The sequence below is a fragment of the Spinacia oleracea genome, chromosome 2 (genome assembly GCF_020520425.1).
Source record: "Spinacia oleracea cultivar Varoflay chromosome 2, BTI_SOV_V1, whole genome shotgun sequence".
Classification (NCBI taxonomy): domain Eukaryota; kingdom Viridiplantae; phylum Streptophyta; class Magnoliopsida; order Caryophyllales; family Amaranthaceae; genus Spinacia; species Spinacia oleracea.
Genome location: NC_079488.1, coordinates 73,365,373 through 73,382,306, shown reverse-complemented (window position 1 = coordinate 73,382,306; position 16,934 = coordinate 73,365,373). Strand labels below are relative to the sequence as shown.

Here is a 16,934-nt window from a genome sequence, read left to right as displayed (position 1 = left end):
CCCTCCTTCTTCTACTTAAAGATGTAAAGAAAAAAAACAAACAAAAATTCAATAAAATTTAAAATGCAGACATTATATTTTGATATATGGCACCAACTCCACCACCACAATCGTTCGCTTTGCTTCAACTCTAACCATCACATTCTTCTGTCACTAGACGAAATTTGATTTTTGGTGGTTGTTTTTTTACAATTGAAGCTACAAATCTAGACTTCAATGTCTAAAATTTCGACGATTAACAATATATCTAGGTATTTTATTCAAAGATATGTTTAGTTCAATTATTTTTCAGTATTCTAATTTCGTCATTTTGGGTTCTTACGGGGTGTTGATGGTGGCGTTAGGTAGCATTGGCGATTTGATGGCGAATCGACAGGGTAGTAACTTTGTAGTATAATTTTTTTGATATTGATTTTTTGGGTAGCTTGGGCGGCGACGGTGGTGGAGTAACATTAGTTAGGCTATCATGGTGTTTGTTTGATCGAGTTTGCACTGTCGATTTTATTTTCAGTTAATATAATTCCATATACCCTCCTCGCTAGAGCTGTCAAAAATTGTCCCGACCCGAAAACCGACCCGAACCCGACCCAAAAACACTGGGTCCTGAACAAGATTTTGTGACCCGTAACCCGATTTTATCCGAACCTAAGCAACCCGAAAAGGAATGGGTCAAAACCCGACCGAACCCGTTTTGGACCCGACCGATATAAAATCATTGTATTTATAGTAATAAATGAGATTATGAGAAAATTTAAGCATAATAGACACGTTATTTTTACTATTGTTGTGTGTAATATGATTTTAATTTGAGTTATACGCCATTTTATGGTTAAATTTGACTAAATATAAACTTTCGTAGGAAAATTTGTTAATTTGTGCCAATATTTTGTATATTTATCACCTAAATTAATGAAAATATAATGCGCGTTTTAAAATCTCTCAACCCGTTGGGTCGACCCGAACCCGAAAGTTCTGGGTCTTGAATAAGCATTTGTAAACCCGAACCCGAAAGTAACCGACCCAATTCTACCCGAACACGAAAGTAATTTTTTACAACCCGACCCGACCGACCCGTTTGACAGGTCTACTCCTCGCCCTTGAGTATGAGAACTCGATACCATAGGGATTTTGGAGGTGGGTACCCAAATTTTAAATTTTATAAAAATAGTTAACCAAACATCAAGTATGAGGTTGGATGATTTTAAACATTTATTCCAAAATATGCTGAACCAAATACACCCTTAATGATTTAATTTCCATTTGTCTACTTGGGCCATGCCCAAATTTGTATTACTGTTTCGAATATAGGCTATCCAAGTGTGAAATACAGAGTTTTGTTTTGTCAAAAAAAAAACAAAAGTGTGAAATACTGAGATCTTCTTCAACCTAATTTCAGTTTCCTGGAGGAAAAACTTTGATACAATCAGCAAGTTTGGTTGGGAAACGTGAATATTAGATTGAAATCTCGTTTCCCATTCGTTTCCGGGATGAATTCAGTTTCAAACACGTCTCCATTTTTCTGAAACGGTTTCGGCGCGTTCCGAAACCGTTTCCCGGTTTCCCCGTTCCAGGACGTTTCGGAAACGGTAAGTCGTGATTTTTTTGGCGTTTCCGTGCTTCGTAGGTATACACTTTCACGACTCCCCTCTCTCCAGTCTCCACCAGTCTCACTCTTCACTATCCCTGGAGAATAAAATACCGCCATTGTTGCCGGATACGAGCTTCCTTCCCCAATCTCGTTCTAGGGTTTCAACTCAACTTGATTTCCACCTTCTTCCTCACATTGACATCAATTTCACCCTCACAATATCGAAGCCATGGTTGATCCAATACACAGGAATCAGAAGAAAGGCAAAATTACCCAAGAAGACGTATGCAATATCTTGCAAAGGTATTCATTTTTCTGCTCATCCTTTTCTGTTAAATCATATATCGATTTGTGTGATAATATTCTGAATTTGTTAATTTTATGGTATGAATTAGATACTCGGCTGGGACATTGTTAGCATTACTCAAAGAAATATTGCAACATGCAGACGAAAAGATTGATTGGCAGGTGTTAATGGCAAAGACGGAGACAGGGATTAAGAGTGCGAGGGAGTATCAAATGTTGTGGCGGCATGTGGCATATGGCCAAACCTTGACTGATAACATTTGTGCAGAACAAATAACTCAGGTGAATTGCGATTTCTTTGGTAAATTGCAAATTTTATATTGATTTTTGTTGAATTTAATTGTTTAATGTGAATGATATTGGGATGAAGTAGTTGTTTATCTATGATCAATTGTAATTAGGGTATGAGATTAGCCTGGATTTTAGTTTTATTAAGGCTGAGTTGTAGTTGAAGAAGGGAACGAGGTATCTAGAACTTCATTTAATTGAAATTTTTTATATGATTTTGATTTTTGTAGAATTTAATTGTTTAATGTGAATGGTATAGTGATGAAGTGGTTGTTTATTTATAAGAATTGTACTAATTAGGGTATGCGGCTAGCCTGATTTTTAGTTTTGTTAAGGCTGACTTGAAGTTGAAAGGGGACGAGGTATCAAGGATTTCGTTTAATTTTGGTTTATGAATTTGGTTAATTTTGTGGAATTATGTACCAATTTTTGTTTGGAGACATGATGGAATACTGTATGTGGATGTTATAGAGTTGCTAAACTCGGCTCTCTCTCTTTCTCTTTTAATTTAGAATTGTAATTTAGGAAGACAATGCAGGGATGTCACTCCTTTGCACCAGGAGGTTTATGAATATAGATACACTAACTCAAAGAGGTTAAATGAAGCACTTGGCTCTATCTTTGCAGAAGCTTGAAAACAGTTACTTGGAAGCTTGACCAGTAGCACTCTATGCCCTTGAAAATTTGCACTCTAATGCACTAATTTTTTAGCCTTTTTTCCGCATGCCACTATGAATATTTGGCTTTGCCTATTTAAGCTCGGTTATTAGGAGAAGATATTTCAAATTGTCAACGCTTCAATTTTGTTCCCTCTTTTGTCGTTGATCTCGAAGTCTCAAACTTTGTTTCGTCTGTGTTGTTTATGGTCTCGATACAAAAATTGTCTCTTTCGATATATGACGGTCTTTGAGGCACAACTTTGGCCAATGTTTAGTAAGATAATTTTTTTTTTTACTATTTTCATATTATAGATCATCGTATATCTCTTGACATCAATGGTGAAAAGATATGTACAGATTAACTTCGAGTGAATAGAAAAGGCGTCCCTTTTTTGTGATGGGGAAGAAATGCTCCCTCCATTCAAATTAGTATTCACGCTTTACTTTTTTGTTTGTCCTAGATTAGTTTGGACACTTCATACCTAGGAACCGACCCACTTTTTATTTGTTTATATTGGTTTATTATTTGTTATCTCTTCTCTTGAACCCACTATCTCCTTTCTCGGCTTTCCCATAACAATGAAATATACCCCACTAACTCTCGTCGCATTTACATTCTTTTATTAAAACAAAATTTATTAACCACAATACAATTTATCTCAAAGAAGTGAGCAAACTACTACTCCCTCCGTTCTCGAATATTAGTCCCTTTTGGAATCTTGACACTATTCACAATTGAAGAGAATCTTCTAATTTCCTTCCAATACATATTTTAAAATATATTTATGTGTGATCTTGTTTCGTTCGTCTCAATGTGTAGTTTAACAATATCAAAATTTTACATTTTTTAAGCATACGTATTTGGAGATATTTTTATTTAAATATTGAGTTGAAACGAATTAAAAAGTTAAAAGGGGACTAATGTTTAAGAACGGAGGGAGTATGTGAACATGAAATGGAGGGAATAAGACTTTGTTCTCTTCACCTATTTTGGTATGACTTTTTTAGTTTCTGGTATGGTCTGATATAAATGTTTTTGTTAGTGCTTTTTGCTTTTTCTGGTCTGATCTAATAAGAAATAAGAATAAGGTGAAGATAACAAAGCCTAACTAACATGACCTACAAAAAAAAAGAACATAAAGAAGGAAAACCCTATTACCTTAATGTTTGCTTTAACCTATTAAGGGGGTGTTTGGTATGCCATTTTTTAACACAAGAAACGGAAACAAGTAACAATTGCCGTTACTTTTTGTTTGATTAGTGATTGGAGGTAACAATTACCGTTTCTCGACGGTAACACATCCCCCCACTTTGTTTCCGCTCAAAACCCCAAGGAAACAAAAAACGTTTCCATCGGCTCAAACACTCATCAACCTGTCATTCATCTATCTTCACGACCGTTGATCATCAACCTTTGATCATCATCATCCACCATCAACATCAATGGAAACGGTTCATGGGTTGCAGCATTTGATCATCATCATCAACATCAACGTATTTCTGGGTTTATTTGCGATTGATCTGATTGTTTTCATGATGATAGAACATGATTACGATTGATGGTCGCGATTTGAATTTGATGGTGGGTGATGATCAAATGCTGATTGTAAACAATCGTGATAATGGATGATGGTAATTGCAAATGATCACGACTTCGTGAGCCATGATCTGCCTTTACGATGATCTGTTTTTGATGATCTGGTGTTAATGATTTTGATTTTTGATGGTCTGATGATTTTGAGGATGAATAAAACAAAAAAAAAAAATCAAAGAAGAAGAAGACAAATTAATTGAAGAGAAATAATGAAAACATAGTTTGCTTGTAGTTGGAGGAGAGAGAATTAAAGAGTGGAAAGATTCTTGTAATTAACCGTACCAATTTTTTGCATTTTTCTTTTCCTTTTTTTAAAATTGAAAAAAATATGCATAAATAAATAAGAGTAGTGTTTCCTTTCCATTCCACTATTGATCATACCAAACAAAAAGAAAGGAATGCATTATAATTGTTTCCATTCCATAATAATACCAAACAATCATTTAAGGTAACACTTTTTATTACCATTTCCCCTTCTTATCAAAATCCTTTCCATTCCATTTCCACTAATCTTACCAAACACCCCCTAAGACTAGTAGAATGAGAGAGGTGTAAACGAGCGGAGCCGAGTACTACCTTATTCATGTTCATGTTTATTTAACTTAGGCGTGCCTGAGCTTTTAATCGAGCTTAAAAATTTGGTGAAGCTCGGTTCGTTTAGGTGATTTTATGTTCATGAATGACTCATTTATTAATCGAGCCAATTTCATGAACGAGCTTTTTTCTTAAACGAACTTTATCTTAAGCGAGTTTTGCGCTCGACAAACAGAATTTAGAGTTACACTCTTTGGGCTCCATAATTTTCCTTGTCCAATGTCAAGTTTTTGAGTTTGGACTTTGGATAATTCTATCCAGTTCTTTAAATAAAGAAGACTATGAAATATGAAGATCAGGCGCTTTACGCCTTTACCGTGTAAATTTTTGGTTCTCTACAAACATGTTTTGGGATGTGACACTAATTTAGCAATTATAACTTTGTTTTTAATTCTTTTAATTATAGGATTTATTTTGTTGGGACTTAGGAGTTAGGAGGTTAAAAGTCAAAATATGTATTATAAAAATATATATTGTAAATTTGATCATGAATGTAAAATAGACGTACTTATTCATGAACATAAATAAATGAATTGTTCAAGAACTATGAACGAGCATACACATGTTGTTTTTCAAGCTCTTTTATTAAACAAGCTTCAAAAGTTGTTCAAGCTTGGCTCATTTATTAAGTAAACGAACTGAATGAGCTTTAGCCGACCCCGAGTAGTTTATTGAGAGTCTCGGCGCATTTACACCCCTAATAGAGGATGTTCGTAGGAATTGTTTGAGTATCTAATATTTTTAAAACTAAGAATATAATTATTGGTTCCTTTTTATATTTTATAATTGTACCGGAGATAGTGTAGCTAGCTTACTGCATTAGAAGTCCTTGTACCAGCCACTAGATCTCCAACATATTTGTTGTACTGAAAAAGAAAAAAGGAACAAGCGTATAAGACAAAGGTACTGTAAAAGCTTAAAGAGTGCTTGTAATTATTAAATAGTCTGACAACTATAAATGACTAAACTTTGCATGACAGGCCCTTTGTTTCACTGTAGGAATTGTATGAGAATCTACTTTCTATTCTAGGTAAACCTTTTAATAGCTAAATGTTGATACAAATTGCATGCAGGACAATGACAGTGACCTGGAATATGAAGTGGAAGCTTGTCCCACTGTGAGTAGCACGGATGCTATGGAGGCTTCTAATTGTGTTAAGGTTAGATATGAATTTTTTTTAGCTTACTGGTTGGATTATGTTATAATTAGGGGTGGCAATGGATCGGAGGTGGATCGGGTGGAGCTTCATCCGCCTCCATCCGTCAAGTTTTCATCCATCATCCAACCCATCCATCACCCGATTTACCCCATCCACATCCGACCCATCCATCATCCATCGGGTGGATCGGGTGATTAACGGGTGAAATTAAAAGCATCGTCAACTTTTATTAATAATATAAATGTAAAGTAATGGTAATATAGTGGTCAATGAAGTATAAATTTGATACATCTACATTATAAAATAGCCTAAAATGCAAATAATAAAGAATTATTAGGTAATAAATACAAGATTCTATTAATAATTAAGTAATTTTTGTGAAAAAATTAATAATTTTAACGGATGGATGGATGGATCGTATGATGGATCGGGTGACGGGTTGGATGAACCTCCACCCGAATCCGACCCGACCCATCACCCGATCCACCCGCCACCCGTTTAACATCCGTGTTTTATCGGGTTTTCATCCATATGTTCGGTTCGGGTGGTTCGGATATCCGTCGGATTTGGATGAAATTGCCACCCCTAGTTATAATTAGTCTATTCATGGACATATACACAGGTATTGGTGCCACTCCCCCAGGGGTTAGCTGTTTATTAAACCGGATAAAAGGATTTCTTTTCATTCTAATTAGTCTAATATTGTTGTATGGCCATGTGTTTCGATATGGGAGTTTTCAGTGGTTGTGTGTGTAAGTTGTCTCATAATAATAACATGATGTTTTCAAGATTCTTAGTAAAAAATATACAGGGTCAGCTATTATGTATTCAAGATTTTCTCAGTTATAAGTTTCATATTCTTTTATCTGGTAGATACTTCTCCTCTCTTTCCATTAAGAATTGACTGGCTGCTACAGAAATATGTCTAATGCTATAAATTTGGTTTGTCCAGTTTATGTCTATTATTGGCTGTTTGTGTGAACTGGGGATTGAGAATCAGTTATGTTTGAATTGGTAAATAATGAACTAGGGCCGAGAATGGGGACCATGTGGACGAGGCTATTATGAAATTAATCAGATTTTAGGTTCCGCAGAAATGAGTCATGGAGCAAAGTTGGAGCTTCAGACTTTGAGACTCATATAGGCATGGCTTGATAAGGGGTTATAAGGAAGAAAATGTGATTGGCTAATTGTTTTATTTAATATTACAAAGCTACTTTTGGGGTCCCCGTGAAATGAGGCATGGAGGAACACTACTATGAAGACCTTTGGGAGTTATGAAGGAACTTTCTATCTGTAATTCGTCATGGGCTGAGAATGAAACTCCATGAGATCAAATCTATTGTTTCTCATCACTTTGTGTATAGCTCCTATACAGGATGGTCTTAGATTTCAATTTTTTTTGGGCAGATCTAATTCATTTTCATGTTTAATTTAACTAGATGACAAATTATATCTTTTCTATAACTCGATGAATCACGTTAGTTCACCAGAGATGCTTGATTTTCCCAAGAGGCTATGATTTTAGTCTAATAAACAAAAATCATATTATGACTTGATGAGGAATTTATGTCTCTAAGCTTAGTTGAGAAAAAGCTATGGGGCTTGGAACCATAAACATATGCCGATGATTGGTGATTTTCGTGACATTGTCCATTATGTCTTGAACAATAAGCCACATTTGATTAGGGGCCACTTTCAAGGTAATGAGGCCTTGTTTAGTTCAACTTATTTAATTTATTTCAGACAAAATAAGTTCTTTTCTAACAATTTATTTAAGACAAAATAAGTGTTTTTCAGACAATTCAAACAAAATAAGTTTTTTTCAGACAAAAATAAGTTCAAATAAATTCAGATAAGTTGACCCAGACGTAGCCTGAGGTTAAAAATCCATGATTATTCTTCACAATTGCAACATTGTATGTAATCGACAGGCCACCCAATCAAGGTGTTATATCTCGGCCGCTTCACTGCACTGTATTGGTGTTAAAGCTACCCATAACCAACCATAAATCGCACACGTTGCTGGTACTAATGATCTGCCACCGCTGTGGATTTATTGCAGTCGCATCCTCATCCTTGATATAAAATTGTGCACCAAGTAATCTTACCTTGAAAGTTGTAGTTAAGGGAAGTATGGAGAGTAGAATTTAACTTTTGAAACTAGGAAGTGACTTATTTTTGGTGGGTGTGTTTAGATATAGAATGTCATTCATGCTGACACTGTTGTTTGGGACTTTGGGGGACGGAGGGGGCTTCGGATTCCCATGAAATCATGCTTGAGATCGAGTTGTTACTTGTCGAAATTTCCTTAGTGCGAAGTGATGACAATGACCTTGTCAATTTGTCACGCATTGAAGTTTTACTCCCTCCGCCCCGAATAACTCGCCCCGCTTTGACTGGCACAAGGTTTTAAGCAATATAATTGAAGTCATATTTAATTAGGTGGTAGTTGATAGTGGGGCGTTTTTTTAATATAGTTAATGGGAAATGTGCCAAACCTTTTTAGAAAGTAGGAATATAAGTGGGTCCTTTAAGTGAGAGAAATTAATAAAGTTAGTAAATTCGTGCCATTTATAGAAACGGGGCAAGTAAATTGGGACGGCTTTATAAGGAAAGTGGGGCGAGTAATTCGGGATGGAGGGAGTATTTATTTAATTTAAATCATTACTGACCAGGGATCACCTATGATATTCTTGATTTCTTATAAGGTTATAATTGCTCATATATTAATACTTAATGCATTCCATTATCTGGATCTACTGTAATATTTGTGCTTGGCCTGATAATTTATGTTAATTCCATCTACAATTAGATGCACAATTTGTATTTTCATATAGCTAGTGTTTCATGCTGATTCAGTTGTTTGATTTAGGTTCTCACCTCTGGCTCAGCCAACAAGTCTCGCATGTCCAACAACTCAAGTTTTGAGGTGCCAAAAGTCTCTTTAGAAAATGTACAAGTTCGAAAACGACCACAAGCTGCAGGGACCTCTATTGAGGGATTGCATGCAAATGGAACAACAAGCAACACCCAGAAGAAAAGAAAACTGCCATGCTCAGAGGAGGAAGACATAGAACTAATTGCTACTGTTAAGAAAGGAGAAGTAAAGGGAGAGAGCAATACTACACATCGTGCCCAGGTTTTTACTCACTTCTCCCTGTTTGTCTATATCTTTTCACCATTTTTTACCTGTGCTGGTAGTCATAACAATATAATTTAAAATTTTGTAATTTTAACCCTTAGATGGAAAAATATTCCATTTTGTTTGAAAAAATTGATGTAGTCATTTTAATGCAGTTTGCACATAGGTGGACTTTGGGATATGGAAGTATGGAACCAATATGTTGCTCAATAGTGTGAGATTTCTTTGAAGTTAGCAATCTTAGTGGGACTGATAGCAATAACCCAGTAGTTTTGAGCCTAAAAATCTTTAGGATAAATGAATTTTACTTCTCTCTCTTTTTCTTATTTTCTTATTTCGCTGACAAGAAATCACGAGTACTTGAATAAAATTTGAATGAACATATCTAATTTCGTCCATTGGGAAGGGCGGGAGGGAAGGAGAAGTTATTGTATTTCTACCAAGGAGCCAGGAAGTGTTGAAAAGGAATGTAGAAATAGATTTCTTCATTGGAGCTTAAAAATCTTTTGGATAAATGGATTTTAGTTTCTCGCCCTCTCTCTTATTTTCTTATGGCCAATTCTCGGACAAGAGATCAAGAGTACTCAAATAAAGTTTGAATGGACATCTAATTTCGTCCATTAGGAGGTCAGGAGGGAAGGAAAGGTCATTGTATTTCCACCAAGGAGTCAGGAAGTGATGAAAAGGAAATTAGAAATAGAGCTCTTCATTGGAGCTTAGCAAATATCGTGGTAATTGTTGGCTGCTGTTAACTTTGCTAGTTTACTAGTGCATTTATTTTAGAGTATGTCTGTCGTTCAAGTTATGGTATGGAACTATGGATTCTGTTGCTTAACTTGTACTGATCAGCCTCAAACAACTTCTTTTGTGATCCGTTGTCATCTAGTCCGGTTAAGATGTCTGGTTTATCCCAGGTTTCCCGGGTTCAAATCCCGGCAACGGAAGTTCACACTGTCTCCAAAATTTGATTTTGATCTCAAAGTTTGCTTTATGTGTTTAGATTAGAGTAAATACCATGCTGACGAGCTTTTAATATGTGCTGTCTCCCACCCCATGCCTAAAATAAAACGCAGATGTCTACTTCAAGTGTTATATTGTTGATTTGTCTTGCTTGTACAGAAGGCAAATACTAATAGGAAGAAACAGGGGAGCGTGAATATTGGAGGTGCCAACACAGCTCTTTCAAAACTTTCCGCAGCAATGCAGGCTACTAATTATGCAATTGATTTGTTTGCTGGCCCATCATCAAGTTCTGCCACTGGTATGAACTCATTCTTGCATCATATTTTCTGCAGTATATAGAATTTTGTGTGATGCTTGAGAATTTTGTGCTCTTGTGTATTTATTTCCCAATCACTTTTCTGTGTTTATAAGTCTTGGCATCATGTACACTTAAGATTATAAACAATCATTGAGTCATTCTGACAAAATATCTGAAATCTCAAATGTTGCTTGATTTAGCCATCACTTTCTTTGTTTTGTTTTAAAAAAAGGTTGTTGGGGGTTTGGGTTAAAGTTCTGTAACAGGAGGTTCCTGAACCCTTGGTTTGTTAACTTTTGTAGTGAAATGTCCAGGGCTTTGATTCTTGTTTCTTCTTCGTTTTCGTTAAATTGAGTCTTCTTTCTCCCACCAAGGCTTATTTTTTTCGTTTTTATTTGGAAATGGCAAAATGGTTATGTGGCATTTTTTTTTATTCCGGAGTGTTTTATGAAAATTTTAGTCCGCCCTAAAGGCCGAAGGTAAATAATTATTTTCATCAAGTTTATGAGATGCTCAATTCCAATGTAAAGGATGAGATTTACATATAGCAACAGTTATCATTTTTGTTTGTCTTTCCCCTTCACCTCTTTTTGTTGTGCTCATATTCCCTTTTTTTTTTTTGTAGCCTTTCTTTTGTCTTTTTTTTGCTGTTAAGTTGTATGCTGACTGACAGCTTTTATCATTTTGTAGGTTGTAATGGACATGGTGGTTCTAATACTGAGGCAGCATTCCAACCGAAAGTGGAACCTTCAACAATGGGCACCTTAACAAAGTTGGGTCCTAAAAGAAATGGAATCGCAGCACCACAATCTAGTGCCTTCACTGATTTAGATTTAGATTTAGCTGCAAAAGCTGCAGGGGGGCGCGTTGCTAGTCCTTCAGAAGCGTCTCGATTAAAGGCTGAACAGTCGAAAACTGTACATATTATCTGCAGTGGATTAACAATGACACCACCAACTTCGGTGGCTGTTGGAGGAGGTCAACAAGCCAAGGGTAGTGCAATTGTGCCAGTGTCTCAGGCTTCAAAGGGAAAGGGGAAAGCCACATCTGTTGTAAAAACAGAGCGAATTAGTGATGCTCAACCATTACCAATGGTTGTGCAACAGTGTTCAATTCAACAATCAAATGCTAAATCGGTGACCAGAATCCAAGAAGACGCAGTACTATGAACAAGCATTCCATTTGTGTAGCATCGCACAAGGCTTTACTCATCTCGGTTGTTAATGGGGTGCCGGAAAGACAGAGCTTTGAAAGTGAAGATGATTTGCTGGAGCTAGAAATATCTAACCAAATGAACATGTAGATATAGTACTGTGTTTAGCCTAAAGTTATGTAAATTCTCTCAAAAGATTCTCTGTTTTTTCCTAGCTGTCTATGCTGAAATTTTGTTAGGGAACCGTGCTAGCCGGTTTGTCCCTGCTCTCCCTCTCTCTTGGGGAGAGGAGAGGTAACGTCGTAAAATATGGTGAAGGTGATTTTCCGAGGAATAATATGATGTTAGATATTTGACTGAATTTGTCTTGAATAACATCAGGTACTGAGGTAGGAAGTTCCAAATCATTTACTTTGTATAATTTTGGTTTCCAATGTTTTACCATTAACAAAATCTCTGATGCTCTCTCGCTTGACCTAATGCTTTTTTTTTTATAATATGTATGGGAAAGTTTCTTTAGGGTAGTGATACATTTGCAAATGTTGGTGTTTTTCTTAGTTAGATGTTTTAGTTTAAAAAAAAATAAAAAATATATCTCGGTTTGTTTAAGTTATAGCTACGTGTCCCCTAAAAAAAAAGTTTAGAGCGGCGTGTCGAACGTCGTGTATTACTGAGTAATAACTAGTACTCCGTACTTCACTACTTCATGTACTTCGCAACGGATGTATTATTTTGATTTTTTGCCCTATTTATATATTTACTTTGACGTTCTTTTTACTAATATACTTCGTAATAAAAATAAATAATAATATGTAAAGTGTTGTTAGAGTAGTTTTTAATGTATGTTTTCAAACATATAGTCTCTTCACCCCATTTTAAGTGTCACATTTCTCTCTTGTATTTGTCCCAATTTAATTGCAATATGTCCAATATTAAAATTGAACCCTATAAAATTTACATATTTATCTCAATTAATTAAAATAGAATTTTTCGAAAAACCACTTCCAATTAAGTATAGAAAGTGTTTTTTTCTTTTCTTCTTTTTATTCCTAAAAATATGAGTCAAATTCCATTTGTTAAAATAGGGCGGTGGGAGTAATTTATATTATTAATACGAAGTAGATCATTAAAAAAAGTAATACTCCGTAGTCAAAGATGGTTATTGAGGAACGCAAGTCATAATAACGATACATCTATTAAGAAACAAATGTATAGTTTGCATCCCACGTTTATTATGCACGTCTCTAATTTTTTTTTTTATTTTTTTTTTTTTATTTTTTTTTTATGTGTGTGTGTGTGGACATTTAACCTTTTTTTTAAGGAACGAGGGACATTCTGGAATAAAACCTAGTTAATTTACACTCTCCTCAAACTCCGGTGGCATTGCTCTCATCTTCCTCTTCCTCTTCCTCTTCGTCTTCCCCTCCGGCCTCCGAAGTTCAACTTGCCTCCCCCTCTTTACTCTCTCCTCATTTCGTGGACTTCCAACCACCTCTCTTGCTCTGCCGCTGCTATTCTCAGTGTTGATGACAATGTATAGCTTCTTTTCCTCATATATTTTCTTCATTTTTCTACTTTGCATCGATTTTTCATGTGGGGATGATGGATTTTGCGTGATATGTTCAAATGCTGAAATCTTCCAACTGGGCCACTAAATCTAAAGCCCAATGGCTCAATATCAACAACATCAAACCCACTACACTCCAAAGGGGCTGATCAGCCACCAACCAAGGCCCAAGGCCCAACAGCATTAAATGACCTATGGACATTTATTACACAAACACTATAAATAGGCCGCCAAGGCTCACACCTCAAGGTACGTCCAATTTATCGCCTTAAGACTACTCTCTAGAGAACTTCTCTCTAGAATCCGAGCATCGTTCTTACTTAGGCATCGGAGGGGATTTCCTCGGAAACACCCCCGAGGCTAGTAACTTTGTCTTTATGCAGGTGAATTCGGACACAACTCATTCAAGCTAGCAAGATCTTCGACACACACGAAAGGGCCTTCATTCGAAGCCCATTGTTTCCACCGTTACAACACCGAACAATTTGGCGCCGTCTGTGGGGAAGAACACTTCAAAGCCTTTAAAAACACTCCATTTTCTACCTCAAAAATGGAAAACCCTAACAATGACAACCGTGACGATGTCCTTGTCCATACGGACTCAGAGTCCGACGCGGAGGCACAACTGCAGTCAGAGGTGAGATCACAACCGACAAGGGCCACCGCCGCAACGGCTAGCAGACCTCCACTCCCTTCTCGAGAAGAGCTCGCCACAGCCATGACCATCATGCATAACTTCCTCTTCAATGAGAAAGACCAAGCCCAGGCGGCGGACCGCCGAGAGGCCAGAAGAATTAGGCGACAGCTGAACATGCCCCCCCCTAACGAGGAAACTGCGAGACCCGAACACAGCCCACGTTGTCAGGAACACACCTGACGACAAGATGGAGAGAGAGTACATGGGATACGCAGCAGAGGGCGGCGCAACAACCAGAATGGTTCGAAACACCGTCTCCAACGCCACAAGCTATCCAGAGCAGGGCAAGTGACCGCACTCGGATCCGAAGTTCGGTACATAGCAGGTTGAGACCTTCGGTCCATGGCAGGCTAGGCAGTACCAGTGGGTCCAGTGGGCGACCCGAGGCCAGCGGTCGATCAAGAAGGAGAAGGAGGAGTGATCTAACTCCTAGCCCCCTATACGCCCCCGAGCAATTCAACAGAGGAAACTCGAGGAGTGAGGGTATTAGGGCGAGGCTAGGAAAGAGAATCATGACCCCAGCGTCTTCCCCGTTCTCAGATGAAATCATTATGGAAGAAATCCCAAAAGTCAGGTTGCCAGCGCACTTGACATACAGCGGGATCACGGATCCGAGGGATCACGTCATCTCCTATGAGCAACAAATGTTCCTGAGCCCCTACTCCGAAGCTTGTTGGTGCAAATACTTCCCAACCACGCTGACCGGAGTGGCGGGAGAATGGTTCAGATCGCTGCCAAAGGGATCAATCAGAAGCTGGAAGAAGTTGAAGAAGAGGTCCTGCACGCGATTCGTGAGCAATAATCACCCCGAACGAACCACCGAAGAACTAACCTCCATCCAACAAGAAAGAGACGAGGGTCTAAGAGACTTCATGGCCAGATTCATGAAAGAATCTGAAGGAAATAATGCCCTTGGTCCAAGTATGCATTCTATGTTAAGTCTAATAAGTGCGGTTCAGTATTAATTAACAAGTTAATAATTCGGTGAGATCAAGTGAGCTGAATGCCTAGCTAGAGGCCGCTTCAGTTCAAGTGGAATTAATGATATTAATCCACAGCTTACTCTTGACTGAACCCGTAGGGTCACACAAATAGTACGTAAACGGATCAAGTATTTAATGGCATTAAATACTCTATCTATGGATATTCGGAATCGACGGATCTTGGTTTCAGTGGGAGCTGAGATCGTCACAAGCAAGAAATGAATACTCCGGAAACGATGATATTGCCGGAAACGGAAATATGGATCGTATCGGAAATATAAATATTATCCAAGTCGTAGATGTTGCCGGAAACGGAAACATGGTACGTATCGGAAAATATTATCGGAAATGGAAATATTGCCGGAATCGGAAATATTGCCGGAAACGGAAATATTGTCAGAATCGGAAATATTATCGGAATCGGAAAATAATTCCGGAAACGGAAATATTAAATATTTGTTCGAAACGGAAATTAATTCCGGAATCGAAAATATTAAATATTGTTCGTATCGGAAATGAATTCCGGAACCGGGAATTTAATCGGAAGCGTATCGTACGAATAAGCATCGGACGAGGCCTGCCGGATGAGGGCCCAGCACGAAGCCAGGCCATCGCCTAGCAAGCCAAGCGCGCCACACGAACAGCCAAGGCCACGCCAGGCCCAGCGCAAGGCCAGGCCCAGCAGGACATGGCAGCGCGCGCAGCGCGCGCAGTAATGGGCTGCGAGCTGTGCTGCTGCTCGCGTGGGCTTGCAGCTCGCGTGGGCCGAGCGGCCGTGTGGGCTGTGCGCGAGCATGGCCTGCACGCTCGTGGGTCATGCTCGTGTAGAGTTTGTATTCACGTACGAAACCTAAATTGTATAGGATTTGTTTGATGATTAAATTCCTAATCCTAAAAGGATAAAATTAATTAATTAGAGTCCTACTAGGATTCTAGTTTAACTAATTAGTATCCTAATAGGATTACAGTTCCTTTTCCATACCTCTATAAATAAGGGCCTAGGGTCATTATTTGCAGGTACGATTGAAGTATTCAAAGGGTAAGTTTTTGAAATATAAATCAGCCATACACTTGCAATAAGAGCCGAAATTCCCAGTAACCTTAAGGGCGATTCTAGTTGGTCTAACTTGAGGCGGATCCGGACGTACTGTGGACTATCTACGGAGGGAAGACATTTGGAGTCCTAAAGACTTGTTCTTGTTCGGTTCGGGCGCAGCTAGGGAAGGCACGCTACAACATGTATGCATCTATACTATGCTAAATGATTATGTGTAAATAATATGCTTTCCTGGCTTTATGGTTTTTCCGCATGATTTATGAATTGTCATATGTATCATAACCTAAGAGTGGTATCACGAGCCTCTTATTATTTTCATAATCTAAATTGCATGAACATGGTTAAATATTACAAATTTGCAAGAATTAAAAGGGGTGATTAATTTTCGTAATTGTTAATTAATTGCAAATTGCGTTTATTTAATTATACGTACGCAGTTTTTCGGCAGTTTCTTCGTTACTCATCCAAATCGAGTAATTTTTGTGTCAATTCCGCATGTAAAAGGCATTCTTAAATTTTGACAAAAAGAGTATTTTTCGGCCGAACCTTGAATTCTCAAATTCGAAGCCTAACTATGACTTTTCGGAGGTTTTAGTTTTTCGAATGCAAAATTTCGTAAATTTAAGATGTTAAATTAAATATTTGCGATTCTTGTTGATAAATCTTGAATTTTTGATTGACCTACTGTATATGTTTAACAAGTTTGAATGCCTAGCCTTGTTAATTATGCAATCTAATTTGTAATTATGATTAATTTGTTGAAAATTGGAATAATTTAGAATTAATTTGATTTTCATAATTAGTTATAATTTAATTAGATACCTATGATTAAAAACCACCACAAAAATTGTAAATTTATGTTAAATTTTAAATTTTTATGAC

The 16,934-nt window shown here is 37.4% G+C and overlaps 1 protein-coding gene across 1 annotated transcript; it reads left to right on the top strand.

Moving 5' to 3' along the window:
- The first annotated feature begins 1,328 nt into the window (after positions 1 to 1,328).
- On the top strand, positions 1,329 to 12,109 carry LOC110803403 (uncharacterized). The gene is made up of 6 exons (XM_022008912.2): positions 1,329 to 1,891; positions 1,984 to 2,176; positions 6,103 to 6,189; positions 9,065 to 9,331; positions 10,454 to 10,595; positions 11,286 to 12,109. The coding sequence occupies exons 1-6, from the start codon at positions 1,818 to 1,820 to the stop codon at positions 11,762 to 11,764; spliced, it is 1,242 nt and encodes a 413-aa protein (XP_021864604.1). The 5' UTR covers positions 1,329 to 1,817; the 3' UTR covers positions 11,765 to 12,109.
- Positions 12,110 to 16,934: the final 4,825 nt, after the last annotated feature.